Here is a 22,710-nt window from a genome sequence, read left to right as displayed (position 1 = left end):
CTCGGAAAATAGTTTCTTTTCTTCTTGAGCCAAGGATTCAAGCTTCTCCGGCCTCATCCCACTTGGGTGATGCACCCCACTGTCTGAAGATGGTTTCTTTACTCCTGGGAGCTACGGAGGGGAGGAGATGCTTGAGGGACCTGGGAGCAGGCCCTTTGCCCACTATCAGGAGACTGGTATGGACAACCGTGGGAAATGTTAGGCTGAAGTGTTGCTCAGGGTCTGCCACAACACTGACCCGTCAGCGGGGCTAGAGGAGAGGTACAGGTAGGTTTTGGTAGGGGTGTTCCTTTCCCCACAGAAAAGCTTTTTTATGTGTTTAAACTGGAGAGTTGGCAGTCATCACAAAACGCCTTAGTTGCAAACCGAGGGTGGAGTGACCCCTGTCGGCCAGCTTGAGATATGCAGGATCAGCCCACCAGAGTCCTCCCTGGCCCACCACAGGGTGCGTTAGAAGTGGACCACGCAGCCTAGCCCTGGGCCCTTACGTGGGGAAAAAGGCCATATATTGAGTGGCATGCAAGGAGTATGAGGCCAACTTGGTACCAGTCACCCATACCCTTATCTTCTCAGTTTGAGTCCCAGAAGTCCTCAGGATGGACAAGGCTTGCTGTGATGGCTGGGCCTTGGTGGCTCTGGGCCCCCATTCCTGGTGACTCAATTTTCTTTGAGAGGTCATTGGAAGGGGATTGGGTCTAGATGTAATGCCTGCAGCCATACCCACAGCTGCCCTTTGTGACCAGAGCCCAGACCTTTTTTTTTATAAGTTTTTTTGTTTGTTTTTAAATTTATTTATTTATTTATTTATTTATTTATTGCTGTGTTGGGTCTTTGTTTCCGTGCGAGGGCTTTCTCTAGTTGCAGCAAGCAGGGGCCACTCTTCATCGCAGTACACGGGCCTCTCACTATCGCGGCCTGTCTTAGTTGTGGAGCACAGGCTCCAGACGCACAGGCTCAGGAGTTGTGGCTTACGGGCCTAACTGCTCCGCGGCATGTGGGATCTTCCCAGACCAGGGCTCGAACCCGTGTCCTCTGCATCGGCAGGCAGATTCTCAACCACTGCGCCACCAGGGAAGCCCCAGACCTTTTATATATAGTGCTGACCACTCCCCAGGCCCTGCCTGTCAGAGGAGAGCTGGCCATGAGTTGGCTGTAGCATTAGTTACAGATACTTATCTCTCATTGCCTTGTTTCCTTCTAAAGAGTTGGTCAGAGGAACAGGGGACATTAATCATGATTGTTTCAGTCACTTTATATTAGTAACAAGAGACTGGCTTTGGCAACACTCAATATCAAATTATCCTTCTCGCCAGTGCTCAGAGAACAGGACAGAGCTACCCCTGATTTGTGGGCCATTCAAACTAAAAATTATTCAATATTTATCCTAAACATATAAGATTTTCATGTCTCTATTTCCAAGGGAACCTGATCATAAAAATATTCCGTTGAAAGTCCCCTTAACCAAGCTGATCCCTGAACTGCTTCCTCCTGACCCACCTTCCTGCCCTCAGGAAGATGGTCACAACCAGCAAGGAGGCCCCTACCCGGGGTGATGAAAGGACCCCCCGCATTAGGAAACAGGATCACAAGGTTCCTTTCAGTAGCATCCTTTTGTTTCCTTAGACACTGCTAATTCCATGTCATTCTGGTTTTAAGCTGAAATAAATCAGAGATTAAGTGACTAATTTTAAATAGACAGTTCTTTGTCCAGTTTTAAAATATTTGTATTTGACTGGTCAGGACAGGAACTCCCGAACCCCTGGTTCAGCATCGCTTCCTCCTCTGCTCTGTTTGGTGGGGAAGGAGAGAGCAGTCTGTGGTTGAAGAAGAAACTGGGGAGAAAAGATGGGTAGAAGGCGGGCATGTAGGAGTCTAGAAGTTGGGGTGCCTCGAGGGATGTCACGAGATAAGGTTAGGACAGGCCATGGGCCTTGAATGCCAGGCAGGAGGAGGAGGAGTGTGGGTGCGGCCCTGGCAGGGCTGGAGCTGGAAGGGTCACCCCGCCCCGCCTGGCCTGATCTGGCCTGGCCAGGGGTGTGGGCAGCCTGCCCCTCCTCCTCTCTGAGCCGGCGGGCAGGCCTCGTGCATGCCGGGGGCTCCAGCCCGGGCGGGCTGGCGAGATGAGAGGAAAAACATGCGGTTTGGTGGGCTGGACATGGAAAAACAAGCCAGTTAGGAAAACAAACAAATCCTGGGCCAGCGGGGGTACACGCACGCATGCACACGCACACACAGCCCCGCGTGGGACTCAGGGACGCCCTGCCACAGGCTGATGCTGTCACTTGGGCATCTCAGGAGCCCCCATGGGGGCAACTCAGGAAGTCTGGGCATCCAGGAGCATGCCTGTATGTGATATCATGACACGTATGCATATGGGCTTTTGCTCACACACAGCCTCTAACATGCTCTCACACGGTGTTCAGCTCATACGTGTGAACACACTTGGAATTCTGGGCACTTTCCCACACCCACAATTCGAAAAATGCATTCAGACTTAAGTTCCGTCTCATACGCAGTGTCTCAGGTTTGTAGTCCCGCTGTCACTGTTTCACACACAACAGCGCATTTACACGCATTTGCACAGAGGACCTCAGCCTCACACGTGTAGACAGTCCCCAAGTCACACAGCCTCGCCCCGAGCCCCACACAAATGCAGTCACCCGGCCACGCACAGCCAGTCTCAGTGACACTGCTGCCCAGAGTCCCAGTCACACACAGGAAGCCCCTCGGAGTTACGCACACAGCCTCACAATGGCAACCTCTTACAAACAGCTTCTCCCCTGACTTGCAGCGCGCTCCCAGCAGGCCTCCTCATTGCATACTGTCCCACAGCCTCACACTTGGTCTCTCTCAGCACCCCCACCTCCGCCCACCCGGCCCCTCAGCTGGGCTCCAGCTGCAGCAAGTCACTCCTTTTCTTCCTTTTCTTTGTTTTTCTTTCCTCCTTTTCCCTCTGAGAACCCTGGTCCCTGTCAGGAAACCCAAGCCCTTCCCTACTCAGGGCCCAGGGCCAGGCAGGAGTAGCCAGATGACAGACAAAGCCCTGCCTGCCCTCCCCCCGCCGCCCCCCATGACCTGCCCAGTCAGAGAGGGGAACTGGTTTGCGGGGGGGATGTCTGAGGGGAGACTGGTCCAAGAGGGGAGGACGGTCAGAGGGAAATGGAGGAAACCGGCCAATGGAGAGGCTGGGCGGGGGCGGGGGCCTGCGAGTCCAGAGCCATGGCCCTCTCTGCCCTCTGAAGAGTCCCAGGTGGCAGGGAGCTGACTCTGCAGGCTTCAGTCCCCCCCCCACCCCCCGCCCAGTGCCCTTCTCCTTTGAAGCTGGGGGTAAGGGAGGGTGGTGGTAGGAGGGGGCAGTGGAGGCTTCTCAGCCAACCTTGGAATGTCCTTTCCTCCTGGGGTGGCTGCCAGCTCCGGCCTGGCCCACAGGCCCCCACGAGGCGCTTCCTGTGTCCTTGGCTACCACCCCCCGCAACGCCTCTGTGCCCCTGGGCAGATAGGCACGGCGTACATGAGGCGCGCAGGATGAACACGGAAGAGACACAAGATGGACATGGGGCCAGGAAGGCTTGCCGGGGGAGGCAGGCAGCAGAGGGCAGAAAGCAGGCTGCCCCTCGTGCAGGCTCAGCTGGCCTCCAGCTCTCCCCTGCAGGCCATGGGCTGGAGCCACCTCTACCCACAGTGTAGCCCATGCCACCTGCCACATACAAGCTCCCCTCATGCCTCTCTGACCCCTTCATCTCTCCTGCTGCAAAGCCAGATCGGGCCCTGGGGGTTCGGCCCCAATACATACATACTTCACATATACTGGACATGTACATGCAGTCACACACAGTCATTCACAATCCTGTGCACAGTGTGGATGGAAGCCCACGGCTCCCCAAGTATCACCACGGCCACTCAGCAAGTGTGGACATGCACTCCCCCTCACCGTCCCTGGCTTATTGAGCTGCCCCCCTCCCATTTCCTGTCCACCTGTCAGGCAGGGGGCGGGGTGGGGGGGCACAGGAGGGAGGTGTCAGTGTCCCCGGAGCCGTGGACGGACATGCCTTGCCTGGGTCAGATCACAGAAGCTGCCTCCTTCCAGGAACCTGAGCCGGCTGTCCTCATGCCTTACCGAATACCCGAGGGTGGGACAGCTGGGCTAAGTGCTCACGGCAGCAAAAAGAGTGGTTAGACAGCAGAGAGGACTTCCCAAGTATGTGTGTGTGGTCGTGTTGGTGGGTATCCCTGTCCTGGTGTTTAGTACCAGCCCTGGCTTGCTGTGTGACCACAGGTAGGTCCCCATCCCTCTCTGGCCCTCCGCGTTCCCCAGAGTAAAGGCAGCTGCTGACCATATAAAGGGCTTCTTTTTTCTTTTTTTAAATAAATTTATTTATTTATTTATATTTGGCTGCGTTGGGTCTTCGTTGCTGCGCTCGGGCTTTCTCTAGTTGCGGTGATGTCCACCTGTCAGGCAGGGGGCGGGGTGGGGGGGCACAGGAGGGAGGTGTCAGTGTCCCCGGAGCCGTGGACGGACATGCCTTGCCTGGGTCAGATCACAGAAGCTGCCTCCTTCCAGGAACCTGAGCCGGCTGTCCTCATGCCTTACCGAATACCCGAGGGTGGGACAGCTGGGCTAAGTGCTCACGGCAGCAAAAAGAGTGGTTAGACAGCAGAGAGGACTTCCCAAGTATGTGTGTGTGGTCGTGTTGGTGGGTATCCCTGTCCTGGTGTTTAGTACCAGCCCTGGCTTGCTGTGTGACCACAGGTAGGTCCCCATCCCTCTCTGGCCCTCCGCGTTCCCCAGAGTAAAGGCAGCTGCTGACCATATAAAGGGCTTCTTTTTTCTTTTTTTAAATAAATTTATTTATTTATTTATATTTGGCTGCGTTGGGTCTTCGTTGCTGCGCTCGGGCTTTCTCTAGTTGCGGCGAGTGGGGGCTACTCTTCGTTGCGGTGCGCGGGCTTCTCGCTGCAGTGGCTTCTCTTGTTGCGGAGCACCGGCTCTAGGGGCATGGGCTTCAGTATTTGTGGCACACGGGCTCAGTAGTTGTGGCTCGCAGGCTCTAGAGCGCAAGCTCAGTAGTTGTGGCGCGCGGGCTTAGTTGCTCCGCAGCATGTGCGATCTTCCCGGACCAGGACTCAAACCCGTGTCCCCTGCATTGGCAGGTGGTTTCTTAACCACTGCACCACCAAGGAAGTTTCCTAAAGGGCTTCCTTAGGGGTCTGTGATGGAGAAGCTGGGGGCTGGGGCTGGGGTGAGGTACACACCAAGGAAACAGCAGCTTCCTCTCTGCACACACACGCAGTCACACATAGACATGTGCTCTGAGAGCCATACACAGAGACATTCCTACATACGTACCCACATTCCATCACACGTCACTCATGTCACACACAGACACATATGGGACATGTATGCATATGAACAGCGGCCCAGTGCTGTCGTTCATGTGGAGCCACCAGGCCTGTCCTCGTGTTTCTCATTCTCTCCCGAGGGGAAGCCTGGGATGTCTCTTCTCCAGGGAGTGCACCCTGATCACCCCACCAGCCAGAGGACCCGGTCAAGACCCCCCCTTGGCCTCTGTTGCACAATCTTCCTCTGGAAATGGACGCAGTGTGGCAGGAGAGTTGGGGCTGGGGCCGATTCCCCCAGACATCACCTCCATCCTGTGATCGATGAGCTGAGGCCTGCAGCCCCCTGCTCCCCACAGTTCCCGCCTCCATTGAGCAGGTGGGGGGGCTCTCTCTCCATACAGCCCTTGTTTTCCTTTAATTAAACATCTGGCTCTCTGTGGCCTGGGAAGCCTCAGACCCTCGCTGACAGCACCCTCCCCCCACCACCTCTGGCATTGCTGATGGGTTGAAGGGGGAGAGCTGGGGTTCTGGGGCCCACCTGTCCCCACACTAACGCAGGGGACTGGGGGCTCCAAGAATGTCCTGACCGTGCTGTCCTCACCCCCAGTGCCGCCGCGGGAGCCCGTACTCAGCTGCCGCTCCAACACTTATCCCAAGGGCTTCTACTGCAGCTGGCATCTGCCCACTCCCACCTACATCCCCAACACCTTCAATGTGACTGTGCTGTGAGTAGATGCACCTGTGACCTGGTTCCAACCCTGACCTCTGACCTCTCCCCCGGCCCCCCACCATGCCCTCAGTCCAGACCCTGGCCCAGCCTTGGGCTTGACCTTCCCCCAGCCTCTGCCCTACCCGACCTTGATGTTGGTAACGGTGCCTGGGCTTCATCCCTCCCCAGGCATGGCTCCAAGATTATGGTCTGTGAGAAGGACCCGGCCCTCAAGAACCGCTGCCACATCCGCTACATGCACCTGTTCTCCACCGTCAAGTACAAGGTCTCGATAAGTGTCAGCAACGCTCTGGGCCACAACGCCACAGCTATCACCTTCGATGAATTCACCATTGGTGCGTGGGGAGGGGGCGGGTCCCTGCTGCGTACTCCAGTGGGAGTAAGTGGATGTTTGCCAACGTGTATATGAGCATTGGTGGGGGTGTCCATATTGTGTGCCCAGGTATATGTGGAACGTATGATGTGTACACGTATGCGTGGCATGCATATACTGTGAACATCTGAGTGGATGTCCTTCACCTGCCGGGGCCGAGAGACCTCTCCAGCGGCTCTTCCCATCGTCTCTCTGGCTCCCAGAGCATGGAGGAGGGGGAGGGGGGCAGGCTGGGCCAGACCCTTGTGCAGCTGCAGCCTCCACCCCCACCCCCCCGCCCCACGCTAATGGCTTCCTTACGGCCTGTGATGAATGAGGTGTCAGAACAGGAGACAGGACTGGGACAGATACCGCCCTCCCCCCACCCCCATCCTGGCCAGACCCTCTGCCTGCCCCTGCCCCATCCCGGCCAGACCCTGTGCCTCCTCCTGCTCCCCACCCGGCCGAGCATGGCTGGGTCCCCAGCCAGTCTCTTGCTATGTGAGCTGGACCCTTAGATGCTCTCATCAGATCCTCAGCCCACTTCCAGCCCAGATCTGCAACACCTGTGGACTGTCTTTTAACTTTGACCCACAGAGCAGCTTCAAACCCAGACTCTCCCAAGGGAGGCTGTGTCTCAGTTTGGAACTGGAAACGTTGAGGTGAAAAGCCAGGCTTGGGGAAGTATATGATGCTGGTACAGGCTGGGGTGATCCAGGTGATGAGGAGGGTAGTGGAAGGGCGTGACATAGGCTTAGTAATTGGGATGCTGGTCATCATGAGGATGGGGTTGATGATGGGTTGAAATGTATGATGTTGATATCATGAGCTGGTGACAGTGGCTATAGTGACCGTCATTGGTGATGACAGGGATGTGAAAGGTGGAAGTAATGAGATGGTTGTTCATGGTGGTTGCCAAAATTGACAACAGAGGAGAGCGATGATTATCGATGTGCCTTGGTTGACATGGCGGCTGGGGTTGACGAAATGGGTTGTTCCAAAAGATCAGTGTGGTACTGAAGCTGTGTTTCCTCAACAGTGAAGCCTGACCCTCCAGAAAACGTGGTAGCCCGGCCAGTGCCCAGCAACCCTCGCCGGCTAGAGGTGACATGGCAGACGCCCTCGACCTGGCCTGACCCCGAGTCCTTTCCTCTCAAGTTCTTTCTGCGCTATCGACCCCTCATCCTGGACCAGTGGCAGCATGTGAGTGCCCTACCCTGCCCTGCCCAGATCCCGAAAGCCTGAATCAGAGCCACACGGCGTGGGAGGCCCCCGTATCCCTGCTGCTAGCTGTTCCAGTGTGAAGCCTGAGGGCAGTCAGAGAGGCTTTCTGGGGGGAAGAAGGGACCAGGTGGGCCTGGAAGGATGGATGGAGCTGAGGGAGATGTGCTGATGTCAGGTCCTTAGGGGTTTCTGGTGACCCCCGTTAGGGCAACAGGAACGCATCTGTCATTGTGGCTCCGCGTGGTAGTGGAGAGAAATGCTGGGAGGCAGATGGCAGATCAGATCAGACCCTGATCAGACATCTCCCTCTTACACTCTGGGCCAGGCTCTGAGCCTGTGCTGGACCCAAGGGGCAAGATAGTCCCTGTCCTCAAGGACTCACAGATGAGCTCAAGGGGTCAGAATCAGGCAATAGAGTCAAGCTCAATCCAGGTGTGAGCTCAGGCTGTGATTAGTGTCATGGCTCCAAAGTCAAGTCCACCTTAGAGGTCAGCTTAAAGTTATGGGTCAGAAGGTGGTCTGGACCGGGAATGAAGCAGTGGACGGGGGGCAGTATGGGGTCAGGCTGTGGCCTGGGATGTTGATCAAGCTAAGAGAGCGAGCTCTGGGGAGCAGCCAGGGGTTTGGGGAAGACTTGAGTTTCTCTTTCCTTGAGGGCCCTGGGCCCATAGGGCTGTGGGTGCTATGGAGCCCGTGAGGTCTGTGGGCTAGGTCTGGGGCTGGGAAGGTGTGCCCTGGGGCAACCCAGGCTGGCACCCAGGGTCAACCTGTGCCCCCACCACATCCACCTGGTTCCAACCTCATCTCCTCCTGCACCTCTCCCAGCTGGCCTTTAAAGCGCGTAATTCGATTCCAGGGCGCCTGTCCTGGTTGCAGGCCTGGCTCCCACAAAGGCTGCTTACATGCTCATATGTTCCCTGACAGAGTCCGGAGTCCCTCCCGCCTGGCCAGCTGCCCGCGACTAATGCATTGCTAATAACCAGGGTCTAGTTTCACAAGCCCTCCTCTCCTGCTAACTAGCTACAGGCAGCAGCCCTGCGCGTCGCAGTGCACACGCCTTGCAGTGGACCTGGCACACTGCCTACCACACACACACGGGAACATGCACGCACACACGTGGCCCCCCAGCAGGAACCATGCTCCCTAAGTGCGTGTGACTAACATGCCAAGGCCACCCACTGGCCTGCACCATGGGCAGAGCTGACCCCAGCGCTGACGCGGGCAGAGCAAAATATGTGGGCTCCGTGGCAAGAACATGAGTGGCCTGTGGCACATGTTATCCCTGCTCCATGTCACATTGGTATTGTGGTTGGCTAGATTTATGGCTCTTTTGAACTTGAGTTTAGCTCTGAACAGAATGGACTCTCCCCAATCCTTCAGCCTGGAGAGAGGCAGGTGTATGATTGGGAGGGGGAGTGGAGAGCAGAGAAAAACATCACTTGGATTTTCAGGAGGATGTGAGAGATACAGGTCAGGAATTACACAAGAATGGGCACCGTGAGGTCTGGCAGGGGCTGTCTCAGCATGGACAAGGGGGAGGCAAGTACTGGGACCCAGCATGGGTTCCCTGCATCTTCTGCTCTGGGCCCAACTCAGCAGGAAGGCTGGAAGGGCATGTTTGATGTCTGCTGCCACAGACTGGATGGAGGACTCCTAGGTAAGGCGGATGCCAGCGACTAGGGAATTCCTGACAGTGTGGAGCCATTCTCTTAAGGGGGTGGATTAAGGGATCAGTGACAACCTAACAAGAAGGGCCCAGGCCTAGGAGATGTGGCTTCCAGGAGGGCACTGCACTTCTAGGCCATATTCCTAGAGGTATGGTTGGTTGCCCACCATAAGCCCACCAGTGAAGTGGTAATTTGATCTGCTCCCCATGGCCCTCTCCCTTTGGGGAAAGACAGATGTGGAGATCGGGGGACAGAATCAAAGGAGGAGGCCCGAGGGTCAAATCCTGGGAAGAAGGAGAAGGAGCCGAATGAGCTAGGGCTACTTAGCCAGAGGGGATCTTTGCAGAGCAAAAGGGGACTGGGGGACCAGAGTTGGAACTGGGCCCCGGCTCCAGGAGAGGAGGGTCTCTGGGGCCCACCAATCTTCCAGGGCTGGGAGTAGGACTTACTGAGCCCAGATCTGGGCCCAGAATGGCTCTCATACCGACTCTGGCCTTTACCAGTACCTCCTATCTCAGGCTCACAAACCCTGGAGGAATTGGGAGGCTTTCCCGCCCCACTTGGACCCAGCTGCCCACACATGAATCCACATACACACACACACATGGACTCACAGACTGTCAGGTCAGGTGGCCCAGGCCCTGGTTTTCTCGGGGGAAGATTTTAACAGGGACCCAAAAAGCCCTGAAGCCAGACGTGGCCCAGAGCGGGCCCCCTCCTGCGCCCCTGCCAGCTGCCCCTGTTTACGAGGCGCCTTAATGAGGCGGCGGGTGCCGCTGAGATGAACCAGAGCCCAGCCTGGGCCTGGGAGGGGCGCCGGACAGGCAGGCCAGCCTGGAGTGTCGGGGGAGACCCTCAGGATGGGGCTGGCCAGGGCGGGGGTGGGGTGGCCATGCCTCCAGGAGGAAATGGAGCAGCTGTCCTGCTGTCCTGCTGCCCCAGGAGCCGCCCCCCCACCCCTTTTCCACCTCGGGCAGGGCGATGACCATAAGTGAGGCCACCCTGAGGGGGAGACCCAGCTGGGGCCAGGCTGGTGTGTGCGCTGGGCATCTGGGAACCCAGGCTCTGAGCTGGAAGCCGTGACAACGACAGAGCTGGCTGAAGTCTCTTTGGTGCTCACCATGTGCCTGAGTCCTCATTACAACCCTGTGAGAGAGATCATTACCGCCATTTTACAGATGACCGCAAGGCATGTGGAAGTTAGGTAACTGAGTCACCTAGTTAGTAGGGGATGGAGCTAAAATTTGGACTCGGGCAGCCTAGCTCCATGCCTGCGTTTGTAACCTTCCCTTTAAACAGCTCCTTGATGGAGTGGGAGAGGGCAGCACAACATTACGCCTCTCTCACCCCATTCCTCTTGTCGCCTCCCGCTGGAACTGAAGTCGGGACTGGGCCGGGGCTAGTGAGAGAGCTGGGGTGACAGCAGAGTGAAGACACTGAGCAACGTCCTCCTTACTCTCCCCTTGGGGCATTTCTCATCTCCTTAAAGATCTCCCTCAGGACTGTCTTTGCTCCCTGGGCGGGAGGGTCTCCTCCCAGAGAAGTCTTCACTCTCCCAGGGATATTCTCAGTGTCCTCCCCCCAGGGAAGTCCTCCTTCCCTCCAGGGGTGTTTTGATTCCTCTCTCCCCACAAGTGTTCTCACTTCTTCTGGGGGTGCCTCACTCTCGTGGCCCCCAGGGTCCGCCGTCCCTATACCCCCCGACCCTGTGGTTTGGCTGCAGGTGGAGCTGTCGGATGGCACAGCGCACACCATCACGGATGCCTACGCTGGAAAGGAGTACATCATCCAGGTGGCGGCCAAGGACAATGAGATTGGGACGTGGAGTGACTGGAGCGTGGCCGCCCACGCCACACCCTGGACTGAGGAGCCACGACACCTCACCACCGAGGCCCAGGCCCCCGGTGAGCCCGCCCCCTGGGCTCCCTCCTGCTCCTCCTGGGACATGGAGCCTCTGCTCCAGGGGTCTCCACAGTCTGTGTGGCCGCCACACTCCCGTGGGTCTGTCCAGCCCCTGCTGTTCCTTGTCCTTGCTGTCTGCACATTCTCGGTAGGGGCCTCTGGATGGAGGGGTCCTCTGTGTGCCTTGGGGAAGCAAAGACCTGCCTGATGGGTGAGGCAGGGGCTGTCTGACAGGAGAGGCAGCCCTGGTCTGACACAAGAAGCAGGAGCAGTGTGCCTGTGGACCCCAGATGGAGGTGGGACTCCAGCCCCGGCCCGGCCCGGCCCTGAGTTTCCCCCATGTTCCCCAGAGACCACGGCCAGCACCACCAGCTCCCTGGCACCCCCACCCACCACGAAGATCTGTGACCCCGGGGAGCTGGGCAGCGGCGGAGGACCCTCAGCGCCCTTCTTCATCAGTGTCCTTGTCACCCTGGCCCTGGCTGCCGCCGCCGGCAGTCTCCTGATCTGGTAAGTGGAGTGAGGCTGGCTGGTGGAGGGGAGCCCGAGGGGACCCCGACCCCACCCTCTTCCCTCACAGCCTCCTGCCCTGTCCCCCCAGAGCCCGGCATCCCGTGAGGACATGCCAGCGCACCTGCAGAGGAGCAGGAGGCCGGAGCTGAGCCCGAAGACCCCGGTTTCTATTTTGCACACGGGCAGGAGGACCTTCGGCATTCTCTTGAGACACAATTTGTAGAGACCCCGGCAGGCCCGGGCCTGCCGCCCCCAGCCCCGCCACACCACGCCGGCCCCCCTCCCCGCTCAGGGCAGGGGGCCATGCAGCTAACCCACCCACCAAAGAGCACCCACGCCTCTGTCCTAAGCCCTGGGGCTGGGCCCTCCAACGCCAGCGACTCCCAGGAGCCCTTGGGGGGCCTGAGGGGAGCCCCTCACAACCACAGTCTCGCCTCCTGTCCCAGCCTCCTGTCTGTTCCAGGGTCTCTGTTGCCACCATCAGATGATAAGCTCCTGACGCTGGGGGGGCCCGGCCATCCCCTTCCCTCAGCACCCACACTTTTCAGTGCCCCGCCTCCACCCCTGTTTTGTACGACCCTCCCCTTTTCCTGCTCCTGCCCCGCAGTATTTAATGCCCTGTCAGTCCCCTCTAGTCTGACTCAGTGGTAACTTGCTGTATTTGAATTTTTTACAGATGTATATACGGGGGTGGGGGGTTCTCATTAAACGTCACCATTTCATGAGTCCTTGGACCAGACCCACTTTGGGAGGGTAGCCCTTGTCCAAGGACCTCTCCCCTTCCAGGCCTGGAGGAGGGAAGCAGTTAGAGTTGGAGAGAGACAGCCCTCTCCAGACAGGTGGGGAGAGGCAGTTCAGCTCTCAGGCAGGCGTGTCCAGGGACGGGGCTTCCTGCCTCTTTGGAGGGTAGAGCTCCCTGGAGGCCATGGGCAGAGTTGTGGGGAATGAGGGGCCCCAGTGAGGCAGGTCCCACGCGGGGGGCATCCAGTCAGCCCCGGAGGCTACTGAATCCTGGCAGGGCCAAGGTCTGTCAGGGGTCATCTCCGGAGCTGCCTTCCACGGGTGCCCAGGCCTGGCTTTACCCACCGGGCAGAGGTGCAAGGAGGGGAGGAGGCCGGGCTTCATCCTTGGGGCGGAGGGCTTGTCATCCCTGCCATTCAGGAGACACAGGCCGGGGTTCTAGCAGGTCAGGCCTGGAGCTCAGCCAGGGCTGAGAGTGCAGAGTGCAGAGTGGCCTGGGCAGGCAGGGAGGTTGCCCGAAGGAGGCCACTTGGCACGTGACCAGGCACTGGACTCGTGCTTCAGGACGGGAAGCACGGAGTACGAGGTTTACCCCAGGGTTAGATGGCAGTGAGGACTCAGTGTGAGTGGGAGGGGAGCGGGCTTCGGCTTTACAGGGTACTCAGTCTCTGGGCCAGCGCCACACTCTCTGCCCACACCCTTCCGGTCCCCAAACCGGGACTCCAGGATCCCTTTGATTTCCCCTCAGAGGAGAGGCCCCTGGCTGCCTCAGGTCCAGCCCCCCTTGTCGGAGCCGCCTCCCTGCAGCTCCTTGGCTGAGAATGCCCGGGGCTGGGGCCAAGTTGGCAGGCACCTTTGGCCTGGGGGTGGGGGCAAAGGGTTAGGCCACAGCCCCAACCTGGGAGCCAGGCTTGGCCACGCTCCCGGCGGCTGGGGCAAGAAGAGAAGTGGAGTCGAAGCCAGAACACACTGGTCCACGCACAACCAAGCCCCTGCCACCCAAGCAGGCACCGAGCAGCGCCCCGCCCCGCCACTGAGCTGCTGCCCCCAAGTCACACATGCACCCCGGTTCAAACCCTCCTCCTCAGACCAGGGTCAGGAAATGGGCATTCCTTTGCTGGTCTCGCTGCCAGCCTGGGATGATGCCCTGGGAGGAGGGGTTCACAGTTCCAGGAGTACTGATGAGTCAGGCCTGGACAGGACTCCAGGCGGGTGAGGGGCTGAGACCTAAGGGGGCTGGCTCTCCTCCAGGCCGGGCACTAGAGGATGAGAGGGGTGTTCCAGGTGGGAGATGCCATGGGAGGCAAAGGCCGGTGTCAGGGTAGAGAGGCCTGTGGCGTTTCAAGCCGAATAGCCTAGCCCCAGCTGTGGGGGCAACACTGTTCCTCGTCCACAGGAAGAGGCTCCCAGGATGGACATCCTGAGAAGTGGCTGTGGACCTGTCTCTGTGTCCTGGACCCCCAGTTCTGTCTGTCTGGTCTCTGAGGTGTGCCTCGGGCCTGAAACTTGCACTCCAGGTCCAGCAGGGGTGGAGGGAGTAGTGGGTCCCCAACTCTCAACGAAGGACATTGTATTCCCGGGGTGGGTCTGAACCTCCCCCTTCCCCGTCCCTGCGGTAGGAGGGCTGAATTAGGGAGTCTCTGGCCTGTGCTGCCTTCCTGCCTTGAGAGCCCTGGTCAGCCCTGACCCATCCGCCACCCATCCAGGGCTTGGGCATCAGCAATCTGGCCTCCATTAGCAACATGGGAAAGCAATTACGTGGGGCCTGGGGAGGAGATGGAGGGGAGGGGGACTGCTGGAGCTTCAGAGGCCGATGGAGAGGAGGACTGGGCCATCTCCCTGCCCCCAACCCCAAGGGAGAGACCCAGCCCCATCCTAAGCCCTGAGGTGGCTGGAGGGGCAGTGTCATTGCCTCTGACCAGACTGGACCTGAGCCCGGAGGTGGTCATCCCTCCTTGGGGGTCCTGGCCCTCGAGCTCACAGAGGCTGCTTGCCTTGGAGGGTCTTGGCTGCTGTCTGCTGCTGCCTCCGCCTGCTGTCCCTTCCGCATCCGTTGTAGCTCATCGTGGTTCTGGGCAGCTGGGGACAACCATAGGCATCAGTTCTTGGAGCTAAATCGGTACCTGGAGAATTAAAGCACTGCTGTTGGGGGGTTGGGGGCACTGCAGGGGGAGACTTGGATCCCAGGCCCAAGGTGCACAGCAGCCCAGCCTTTCAGCTCACTACAGTTCAAGGGGCGCTGGGGATGGGAACCCTCCTCTGTGCCCCATTCCTATAACACTAATTTGTCTCTGCCCCATCCTCTTCTCTCTGAACCCATTCCTGTCTCTGTCTCCGTCCCGTGCCTGTCGCTGTCCTTGTGTTTCTCTCTGTATGTCCCTCTCCCATCTCTCTCTCTCTGTGTGTCTCCTGTCTCTGCTGCCCTCTTTGTCTCTCTAGCCGTACCTTTCTCTGTCGCCATCCCTGTCTTTGCCTCTGTGCCTCCTCCCTATCTCTCAGTCTTCCCTTTTTCTGCCTTCCTCCCTCGGTCTCTCTGGGTCTATCTCCATCTCAGAGTCTCTCTGTCTCTCTCTGTGTTTCTGTGTCTCTGTGTGTGTATCTCCATCGCCAGCTCTGTGTCTCTGTTCCTCTTCCCTGAGTCTGGCAGTCCTTCCCTGTCTTTGCTTCCCTCTGTGTGTTCCTGCCCTGGTCCAGACCCCAGCCTGTGACTGCTGTGCCTCTCTGGCCTGAGCCGGGGGCTGTCCTGGCTTCTGCTGCCCCCTCTCGGCCGCCTGCCCGCCCTTCAGTCTCCCGGGCAGGTGGCTGTCAGCCCATGCATCCCACGTCTGCCTCCCAGCAGCCAGCCAGGAGAGGGAAGGTGTTCGGGAGACAGCAGGCAGGAATACCTCCGTGCAGCCTCTGGCTTTGAGAACTCCCCAGAGCCGGTGAGCTCACTAACTCCCTAGGCTGGGACTCTGAGAAAGTTCATTGTCACATGGTGAGAACAGAATGCTCGGCTCCAAACCCAGCCCCGTGTCCTGCACCTGTGTGTCTCTATGTCTTGGGGCCCACGTGTTCACTGTGCCCACAGGCCAGAGCTACTGGATGTGGACAGGTAGAGAAAGGACCTTCAGGTGGTAGCACCTGCCTGCGGATGTAAGGCTAAAGACCTGGGGGCAAGAAGGACTGGAGTGTAGGCCTCACACCCCTCTCCTCTCCTCAGAGGAGGGTGGAGGCGAAGGAGGTCTGAGGAGAGGAGTCTGATGGAGCCAGTCTGAGGAGAGAGGCTGGAAGGGGCTTTATCTGGCAGAGCCACTCTCATGGGGAAGGCTAATCTGAAGGCGAGCGGGTCTGAGAGGGCCTGCGTGACAGGGTTAGTCAGAGGGGCGACTGGTGTGGGACACACTGCTGAAGAGATCGTGTTGGGAAGGGCCAGTCTGAGGGGATAGGCTGATCCAGAGAGCATGTGAAGGGTCCAGTCTCAGGAGAAGCTACTCTGGAGGCACACAGGTCCCAGAATAGGCTCACCAACTCGTCCTAGTTTGCCTGGGACTTGCCCAGTTTTAGCACCAAATACCCCTCAGCTCCAGGAAACTGAGATAGTTGGTCAGCCTATTTGAGAAGGTCTTGCCTAACAGCGCTGGCCTGATAGGAGAGGCCTACCTGGGAGCGAGTGGATCCGAGAGGGCTTGTCGGACGGCACCAGTCTGAGGGGGGAGGTGGTTAAGGCTAGAAGCTTCTTTGCACAGGAACCAGGCCCTGGAGGGGGTGGACCGTTTGGGTCCTTCCAGAAGGGCAGTGGCTTGGGGAGTGGCCACCAGGGGGCAGGGCAAGCTCTCAGGAGAATCAGAGCCAAAGGTCCCAGAGGGAGCCAGACAGTGTGGGGCTGTGTGCAAAGTGTGCTGGCAGTAGCGTGTGTCACTGCGCCATCACGGGCAAGTTTGTGTGATGGTGCACGGCCGTGCAGTTACGCTTTTGTGTGACTGGGTGAGCAGGGGCATGTCTGTGATGTGTCAGTGTGTGCCCAGTGTGGCTGGGCGGAGGCCTTGCCTGTGGCAGTGGTGGAGAGAGCAGGAGCCTCTTGGGACACCAGGACAGGGAGGCCATGGGAGTGACGCAGTCAGAGAAGTTTCCCTGGCAGGGGCTGAGATGGGGAGGAGAGGTAGGACCAGGCTTCCCTACCTGTGCCCGCCCCTGCCCAGCAGAGTATCCCTGAGAGTCCAGACACTAAGGGCTTTGGTCACACACAGGGGCAGCCCCCAGGCCAGTCTGCACGCCTAGGCCCTGCCTGCCCTCCTCTCCAGCTTCTCTCCTCCTGCCCCCTTCAGCTGGCACCCCTCCAGCTGGACACCTCACCCTCACCCCACCCTACCCCGATCCCCGATCATTGTTTCTAGCTCTCCTATCCCCATGCCTTGGTTCATGCTGTTCCCTGCGCGATGCGCCCCTGTGAAGCGCTTGAGGTCCCTCTGATGCTGCCCGCATGAGACACTCCCTGCTCATTCCCGCTTTACCGTGGGCTGGGCACCCACTGTGTGCTGAGGCCTAGTCCGGCGGGCCCCTGTCTCACCTCTGGGACCTGAAAGTGATGGGGGCGGTGCTGCTAGGATCTTGCCCAGAGGAGGGCTCTGAGGGGAGAGGTATGGACAGAGCAAGTCTGGGAATCTCTGAGACAGGACGGCAAAGTGACGCCACAGTCACACAATCACTCCACTCCATCCTACCCCCCCACTAACAAACTGAACAAAAGCCAAAACAAAAATGCTGTTACGAGCTCAAGTCCAACCAAACAAGGAAATTCTTTTTTTTCCTGATGTATTTATTTCATTTATTTATTTTTGACTGTGTTAGGTCTTCGTTGCTGCACGCAGGCCTTCTCTAGTTGCAGCAAGCGGGGGCCACTCTTCGCTGCGGCGCACGGGCCCCTCACTGCAGTGGCTTCTCCTGCCATGGAACACGGGCTCTAGGCACGCGGGCTCAGTAGTTGTGGCGCACGGGCTTGGTTTCTCCACGGCATTGTGGGATCTTCCCGGACCAGGATTCAAACCTGTGTCGCCTGCATTGGCAGCGGACTCCCAACCACTGCGCCACCAGGGAAGCCTGGAAATTCCTTTTATAAACCTTAAAATGTGATAGCCAAGGAAAATAACAGAAGATTCTGGTGCATGAGTGAGTGGTGTGTCTCCTAACCCCATGCCCAAAAGTAGCATTGAGAAAAGGCAGGTCAACAGAACACCAAGAATTCTCACTAATATACTGTAATCTGAGAGATGTGGACTGTTGAGTGAGTAGGTAGCCTTAGGAAAAATCTGGGGGAAAAAACCCTTTGTAAATAGAAGCCCCTATGTTCCTCCACGAGACCTCGGGAGAGGCAGGAAGAGCTGCCTTGGCTCGGCATCTTCCAGGGTGCTGGGCTGAGGTTAGGGCGGCAAGCCAAAGCCCACAGGATGGGATGTGCCCCACCCGCCAGCTGGAGCAGCCTGTCTAACAGGGCCTCAGAGGAGAGGCAGCGCTCAGGCCCCATCAAGGTCAGCAGGCAGCCTCAGCCAAGCCACCCTCAGGCTACAGAAATGGGGCAGGTGGGTGTGAAAACAAGTCAACTTTTAAACCGTAGCTCCCCCGGGGGAAGATAAACTGGTCCAGACAAGATGGGAAGGGGCTCAACTCCAGAGCAAGGAGAGGTCTGCTAAATGTGAGCCATGGCAGATGTAAGAGGAAAGGAAAGGGCATGGCCTCTAGGCACAGAGACCACAGCCACAATGTAGGTGGGAAGGAAGGAAAGAAGGAAGGGAGGGAGGGAGGGAAGGAAAGGAACAAGGAGGACAGAATGCAAAAATAGATAAAGAGCCCAATCTAGAAGAAAACACAACCAAAGGAATAAAAGCAGATTCCTGGCAAGTTCTTCCTGTTATAGAAGGCCTTAATAATAGCATGAAATCAATAGAACAAGAACTCAAAGACAAGATGATAAAACAACAGAATGAGATGAAAAGGGAGATCACGGAACTAAGGGAAAATAATAAAGGACCAAAACAATACCATTACAGATGTAATAAATAAACCAGGAACAGCAAAACACAGAATGGATACGACTGGACACCAAAGTAATGTGTAGGAAAGGCTTGAGATACCGAGTAAATGTGATGGGAAAAGGTAAAGATATTAAAACAATTAGAGTGAAGTTAATAGATAGGACAAAGACAAGCTACCATAAGCATAACTGTTAGCGGCCCTAAAGTTGAGGTTCCAAAAATGGAACAGAAAAAGGTATTAAGGTATGAAACACAGGAAAGCTTTCCCTGAAATGAAGGAAGAACTGAATATTCAGATTGGAAGTGCACACCATATGCTAGAAGAATTGATACGGAATAGCACTGACATTAAGACACACTGATTTAGTAACCAAACTTAGAGGATAAAATAAGAATACTTTAGGAATCTAGGCAGAAAAGGCAAGTCATCTCAGGGGGAAAATTCAGTCTGATCTCAGATTTCTCCAAGATAACATTCATCAAACGAAGATAATGAATCAAAATCTACGAAGTTCTGAGGGTAAAAAAGTATCACCCCAAAACATAACCAACCAAGGGGTTGATCTCAGTCATGAATTTGGGGATACAGAACTCATGAGCCCTTCTGGAAAAACTACTCAACGACAAAATCCAATCAGCCAAGAGATGAATCAAAATAAGGGGCTGAGAAAGGGAAATTCATGGTAAAAGGACTTAATTCCATTTAGGTTAAGATTCAACTGTGGGAATTTTAGTTGCAGAACAGAATGTAAATATTATAAATCCTGATAAAGTAAAAACAACACTGGCAATATAATCTGGAGTGGAGAAAAGGAGTGCGAAGGAGGACAGAAGTACTAATCACATTTTCTTTCACAGTTCAGAGCAACGAATATGCATATAAAACTGAAACATAATTGTAAAAATCCTACTCCAATCTCTTAACTGAAATCGTTTTTCTTGAGAGGGGTCTTTTAAGAATGAATATTTTTTTGAGGTGAAGGAATATTTAGCTGAAGTTCAGCTATTCCTTCATTTTCTCTTCAGTTTCTTTCCCTTCTATTAAATTCAAGTAACAGTACACTTTGTACTTTGGTTAAGAAAATAGCTTCTGTAGTATGTCTCATTCATTTTTCTGTCTGGCTCTATTTCTACCTCTCTCTCTCAATCTCTCAATGCTTTATGCACACAAATGTTAATACTGACCATTTCTGGGTGGTGAGATTTTTGAGTGACTTTTTGCATTTTTCTCTGTATTCTTTTATATGGCTTATAAATCATTTAAAAATAATAAGCATGTAATTTGTTGCAGTTTTAAGACTATCATCTATCTATCTATCAATCTATCTATCTCTTTTGGTTTAAGGTAAATCACCTAATCTCGAGCCCCAGATTCCTCTTCAATCTGCGGATAACAAGATTTACATTAGAGGATGTTTTGAAAATTGTGAGATAATATACCCCACCCCACCCACCCCGTGGTAGGCTGAATAATGGCCCCCAAATAAAGCCACATCCTAATTCCCCAAAGCTGGGAATGTTAATTTACATGGTAAAAGGATTTTACAACTGTGATTAAGTTAAGGCTCTTAAAATGGGAAGGTTATCCTGGATTATCAGGTGTTGTGGATGTAATCACAACCATCCTAATAGAAACGGAGGCAGGAGGAGTCAGAGTCAGAGGGGAAGGTGATGGGATGATGGAAGCAGAGGCTGGAAGATGTAGGAAGGGTCTGCAAGCCAAAGAACACATGCAGCCACTAGAAGCTGAAAGGGCAAGGAAATTGATTCTCCTCTCAGAGCCTCCAAAAGGAACCAAGTCTGCCCACACCTGACGTTAGCCCAGTGAAACTGATTTCAGACCTCTGATCTTCAGACCGTAAGAGAGTAATCTGTGTTGTTTGAAGCCACTAAATGTACGATAATTTATTAAAACAGCAACAGAAAACTAATATTAGACATTCCTATATGCTGTTCCTTTAGCCCAAGTTGACCTCCCCACCCATCTCTTTCATCCCCCCAACTCCTACTTGTTCAATATTCAGTTCAAGTTTCCCTGACATTGCCTACCTTCCACTGCTGCCCAGAGTGTGTATCCCCCATTACAGCACTTGCCACTCTCTGTTACAGCTGCTCACGGATAAGCCTCTCTCCCTCACAGCTCATGCCTGCAAGGACAAGGCTGGGGACCAGGCTCTCTGCCTACCAAGCCCAGCAGAGAACCCAGCTCAGTAACTATTAAATGAACAGATGGGTGAATGAGGGCTAGGTGAGTAGTTGGTACCATATAAATAATCATTACACTCGTTCCTTGGTGTCAGGATCTCTTCCTTCCCTATTTCTACCTGGCTCTCTCCCACCAGCCTCTCCTCCACATAACACACACTCTTCCAATCTCTAGAAAACTGATCTGGGTCTTTATCTCTGACTTCTTTCCTCGGTCATTCGTCCAAAACACATTTGCTGACAACTGTTGAGTCTGTTGGTAGGTTTACCTTTGGGCGGGCATGTCTCTGTGTGTGTGTGTGTGTGTGTGTGTGTGTGTGTGTGTGTGTGTGTGTGTATTATGGAGACCTGTGAACCTCTTTAAGTGTGTTTTCCTGGATATGTAATATGTGTGTAGTGAGTGTTAGACACATGTGTCCCATATGTGTGTAATATGGAGACCTGTGAACCTCTTTAAGTGTGTTTTCCTGGATATGTAATATGTGTGTAGTGAGTGTTAGACACATGTGTCCCATATGGATGTGTGTTTTCATGTACATGCCCGTGTCTGTGGGTAAGCTTGTTGTTTCTGCATACATGTCTCTGCTTGTATGCTGTGTGTCTCTGATTATGGGTTATGTGTCTGTGTGTTAGTGTGTGTCTGTACAAGCAGGAAAAGATACCTTTTGATTGCTGCCCCCTAGAGATCTGACCGCCTGAGGCAGGTGTTGCTGTGCCGGCTTAGCTCGCTGAGTTGCTGCCTGTCTTCTCTTTCCTGTCTCAGGCAGAAGGCTGGGCCTTTTTTTCTCCCTGTCTCCTGGGGTGAGGATCTCAGGCCCAAGGCTGAGCCAACCACAGACATCTTCCTGACTCTGCCTTCTGAAGGCCTAAGCTTCTTGAGGGGATTTTGCTAAGGAGAGGGGAGAGGGGGCAAAGCCATCCAGAGAGTCCCTCCAAATGAAGATGGGGTCTGCGTTTCCATGGGCAGATGGGACCCATAAACAGTCCCTAAAGATGCCCTAGGAGAGGGGTCAGGGTGGGCTTGGGAAAGGAGGCTCCTGGACATTGAGCTCCAGCCTGGGAATCTCAGCAGAGACCATGTGAATCACAGCATCAAATACCCAGGACCTCTGCACAGTTAGAGAGGATGGGGTGACGAGGGGCCCCCAAAATGACCTTCCTACTGCTCCAGGGGCTGGGACCTTGGAGAGGAGTTACATTTAGTTTGGTTTGGTTTGGTTTGACCACTTTAACCATTTTAGTGTATAGTTCTGTGCTATTAAGTACATTCGCATTGTTGTGCAACCATATATTTAGTTTATAAAATATAGTTATAAATTTGGCTTATATATTTATGTAAATGTATATAATTTATATATAAATATATATTTCATGTATATAATTATTTAGTTTCTAAAATAGAGAAACATCACCCGTTTTGCACACCTGAGCACACCCACCTCTGGGCTCAGTGTCACCAGAAGGAACACATACCAGTTGTGGGGAGGACTTTGAGAGGGGACACGGCCCCGGGGGGAAGGGCAGGAATGTGAGGCCCCTCCTGCAGGAGCTGGGGTAGCGGAGGAAGTGGGGCTGGGCAGGCTGGGCTTTGAAAGCCAGGCTGAGAGGGGCTTCTTCTCAGGGGCTTCTGCTGAGAGTTAGGGGGCCCTGGGAGCTGGGGAGACCTGGCCAGGTTTGTGTTTGGGAAAGATTGCTCTGGGGGCCGTGCAGAGGAGGGGAAGGAGGAAGAGAATGTGGAACCCATGGTGATGAGAGCAGCAGGCCTGAGTGAGGCAATAATGTGTGAGGCCTGAGAGCAGGTTGAAGGACTAGGGCTGGGGCAATGACTACTGAGCTTTTTCTGGCCTTTTTTTTTTTTTTTTTTTTTGCGGTACACGGGCCTCTCCCTGTTGTGGCCCCTCCCGTTGCGGAGCACAGGCTCCGGACGCGCAGGCTCAGGGGCCATGGCTCACGGGCCCAGCCTCTCCGCGGCATGTGGGATCTTCCCGGACTGGGGCACGAACCCGCGTCCCCTGCATTGGCAGG

General features: G+C 55.5%; 1 protein-coding gene across 3 annotated transcripts in view; it reads left to right on the top strand.

The window, feature by feature from the left end:
- The window catches only part of CNTFR (ciliary neurotrophic factor receptor), a 40,386-nt gene extending 27,918 nt beyond the window's left edge, over nt 1-12,468 (top strand). For all 3 annotated transcript variants that reach the window (XM_028494073.2, XM_028494074.2, XM_024132907.3), the window contains exons 5-10: nt 5,948-6,065; nt 6,239-6,405; nt 7,462-7,625; nt 11,037-11,217; nt 11,566-11,725; nt 11,817-12,468. In XM_028494073.2, the coding sequence (XP_028349874.1) occupies nt 5,948-6,065; nt 6,239-6,405; nt 7,462-7,625; nt 11,037-11,217; nt 11,566-11,725; nt 11,817 (791 nt within the window). In that variant the 3' untranslated portion in view covers nt 11,818-12,468. The remainder of the gene's footprint in view (nt 1-5,947; nt 6,066-6,238; nt 6,406-7,461; nt 7,626-11,036; nt 11,218-11,565; nt 11,726-11,816) is intronic.
- Nucleotides 12,469-22,710: the final 10,242 nt, after the last annotated feature.

Source organism: Physeter macrocephalus, chromosome 9, assembly GCF_002837175.3.
Source record: "Physeter macrocephalus isolate SW-GA chromosome 9, ASM283717v5, whole genome shotgun sequence".
NCBI classification, from domain to species: Eukaryota; Metazoa; Chordata; class Mammalia; order Artiodactyla; family Physeteridae; genus Physeter; species Physeter macrocephalus.
Note: the sequence above shows the minus strand (reverse complement) of the source record. Positions and strands in the feature narration are given on the sequence as shown.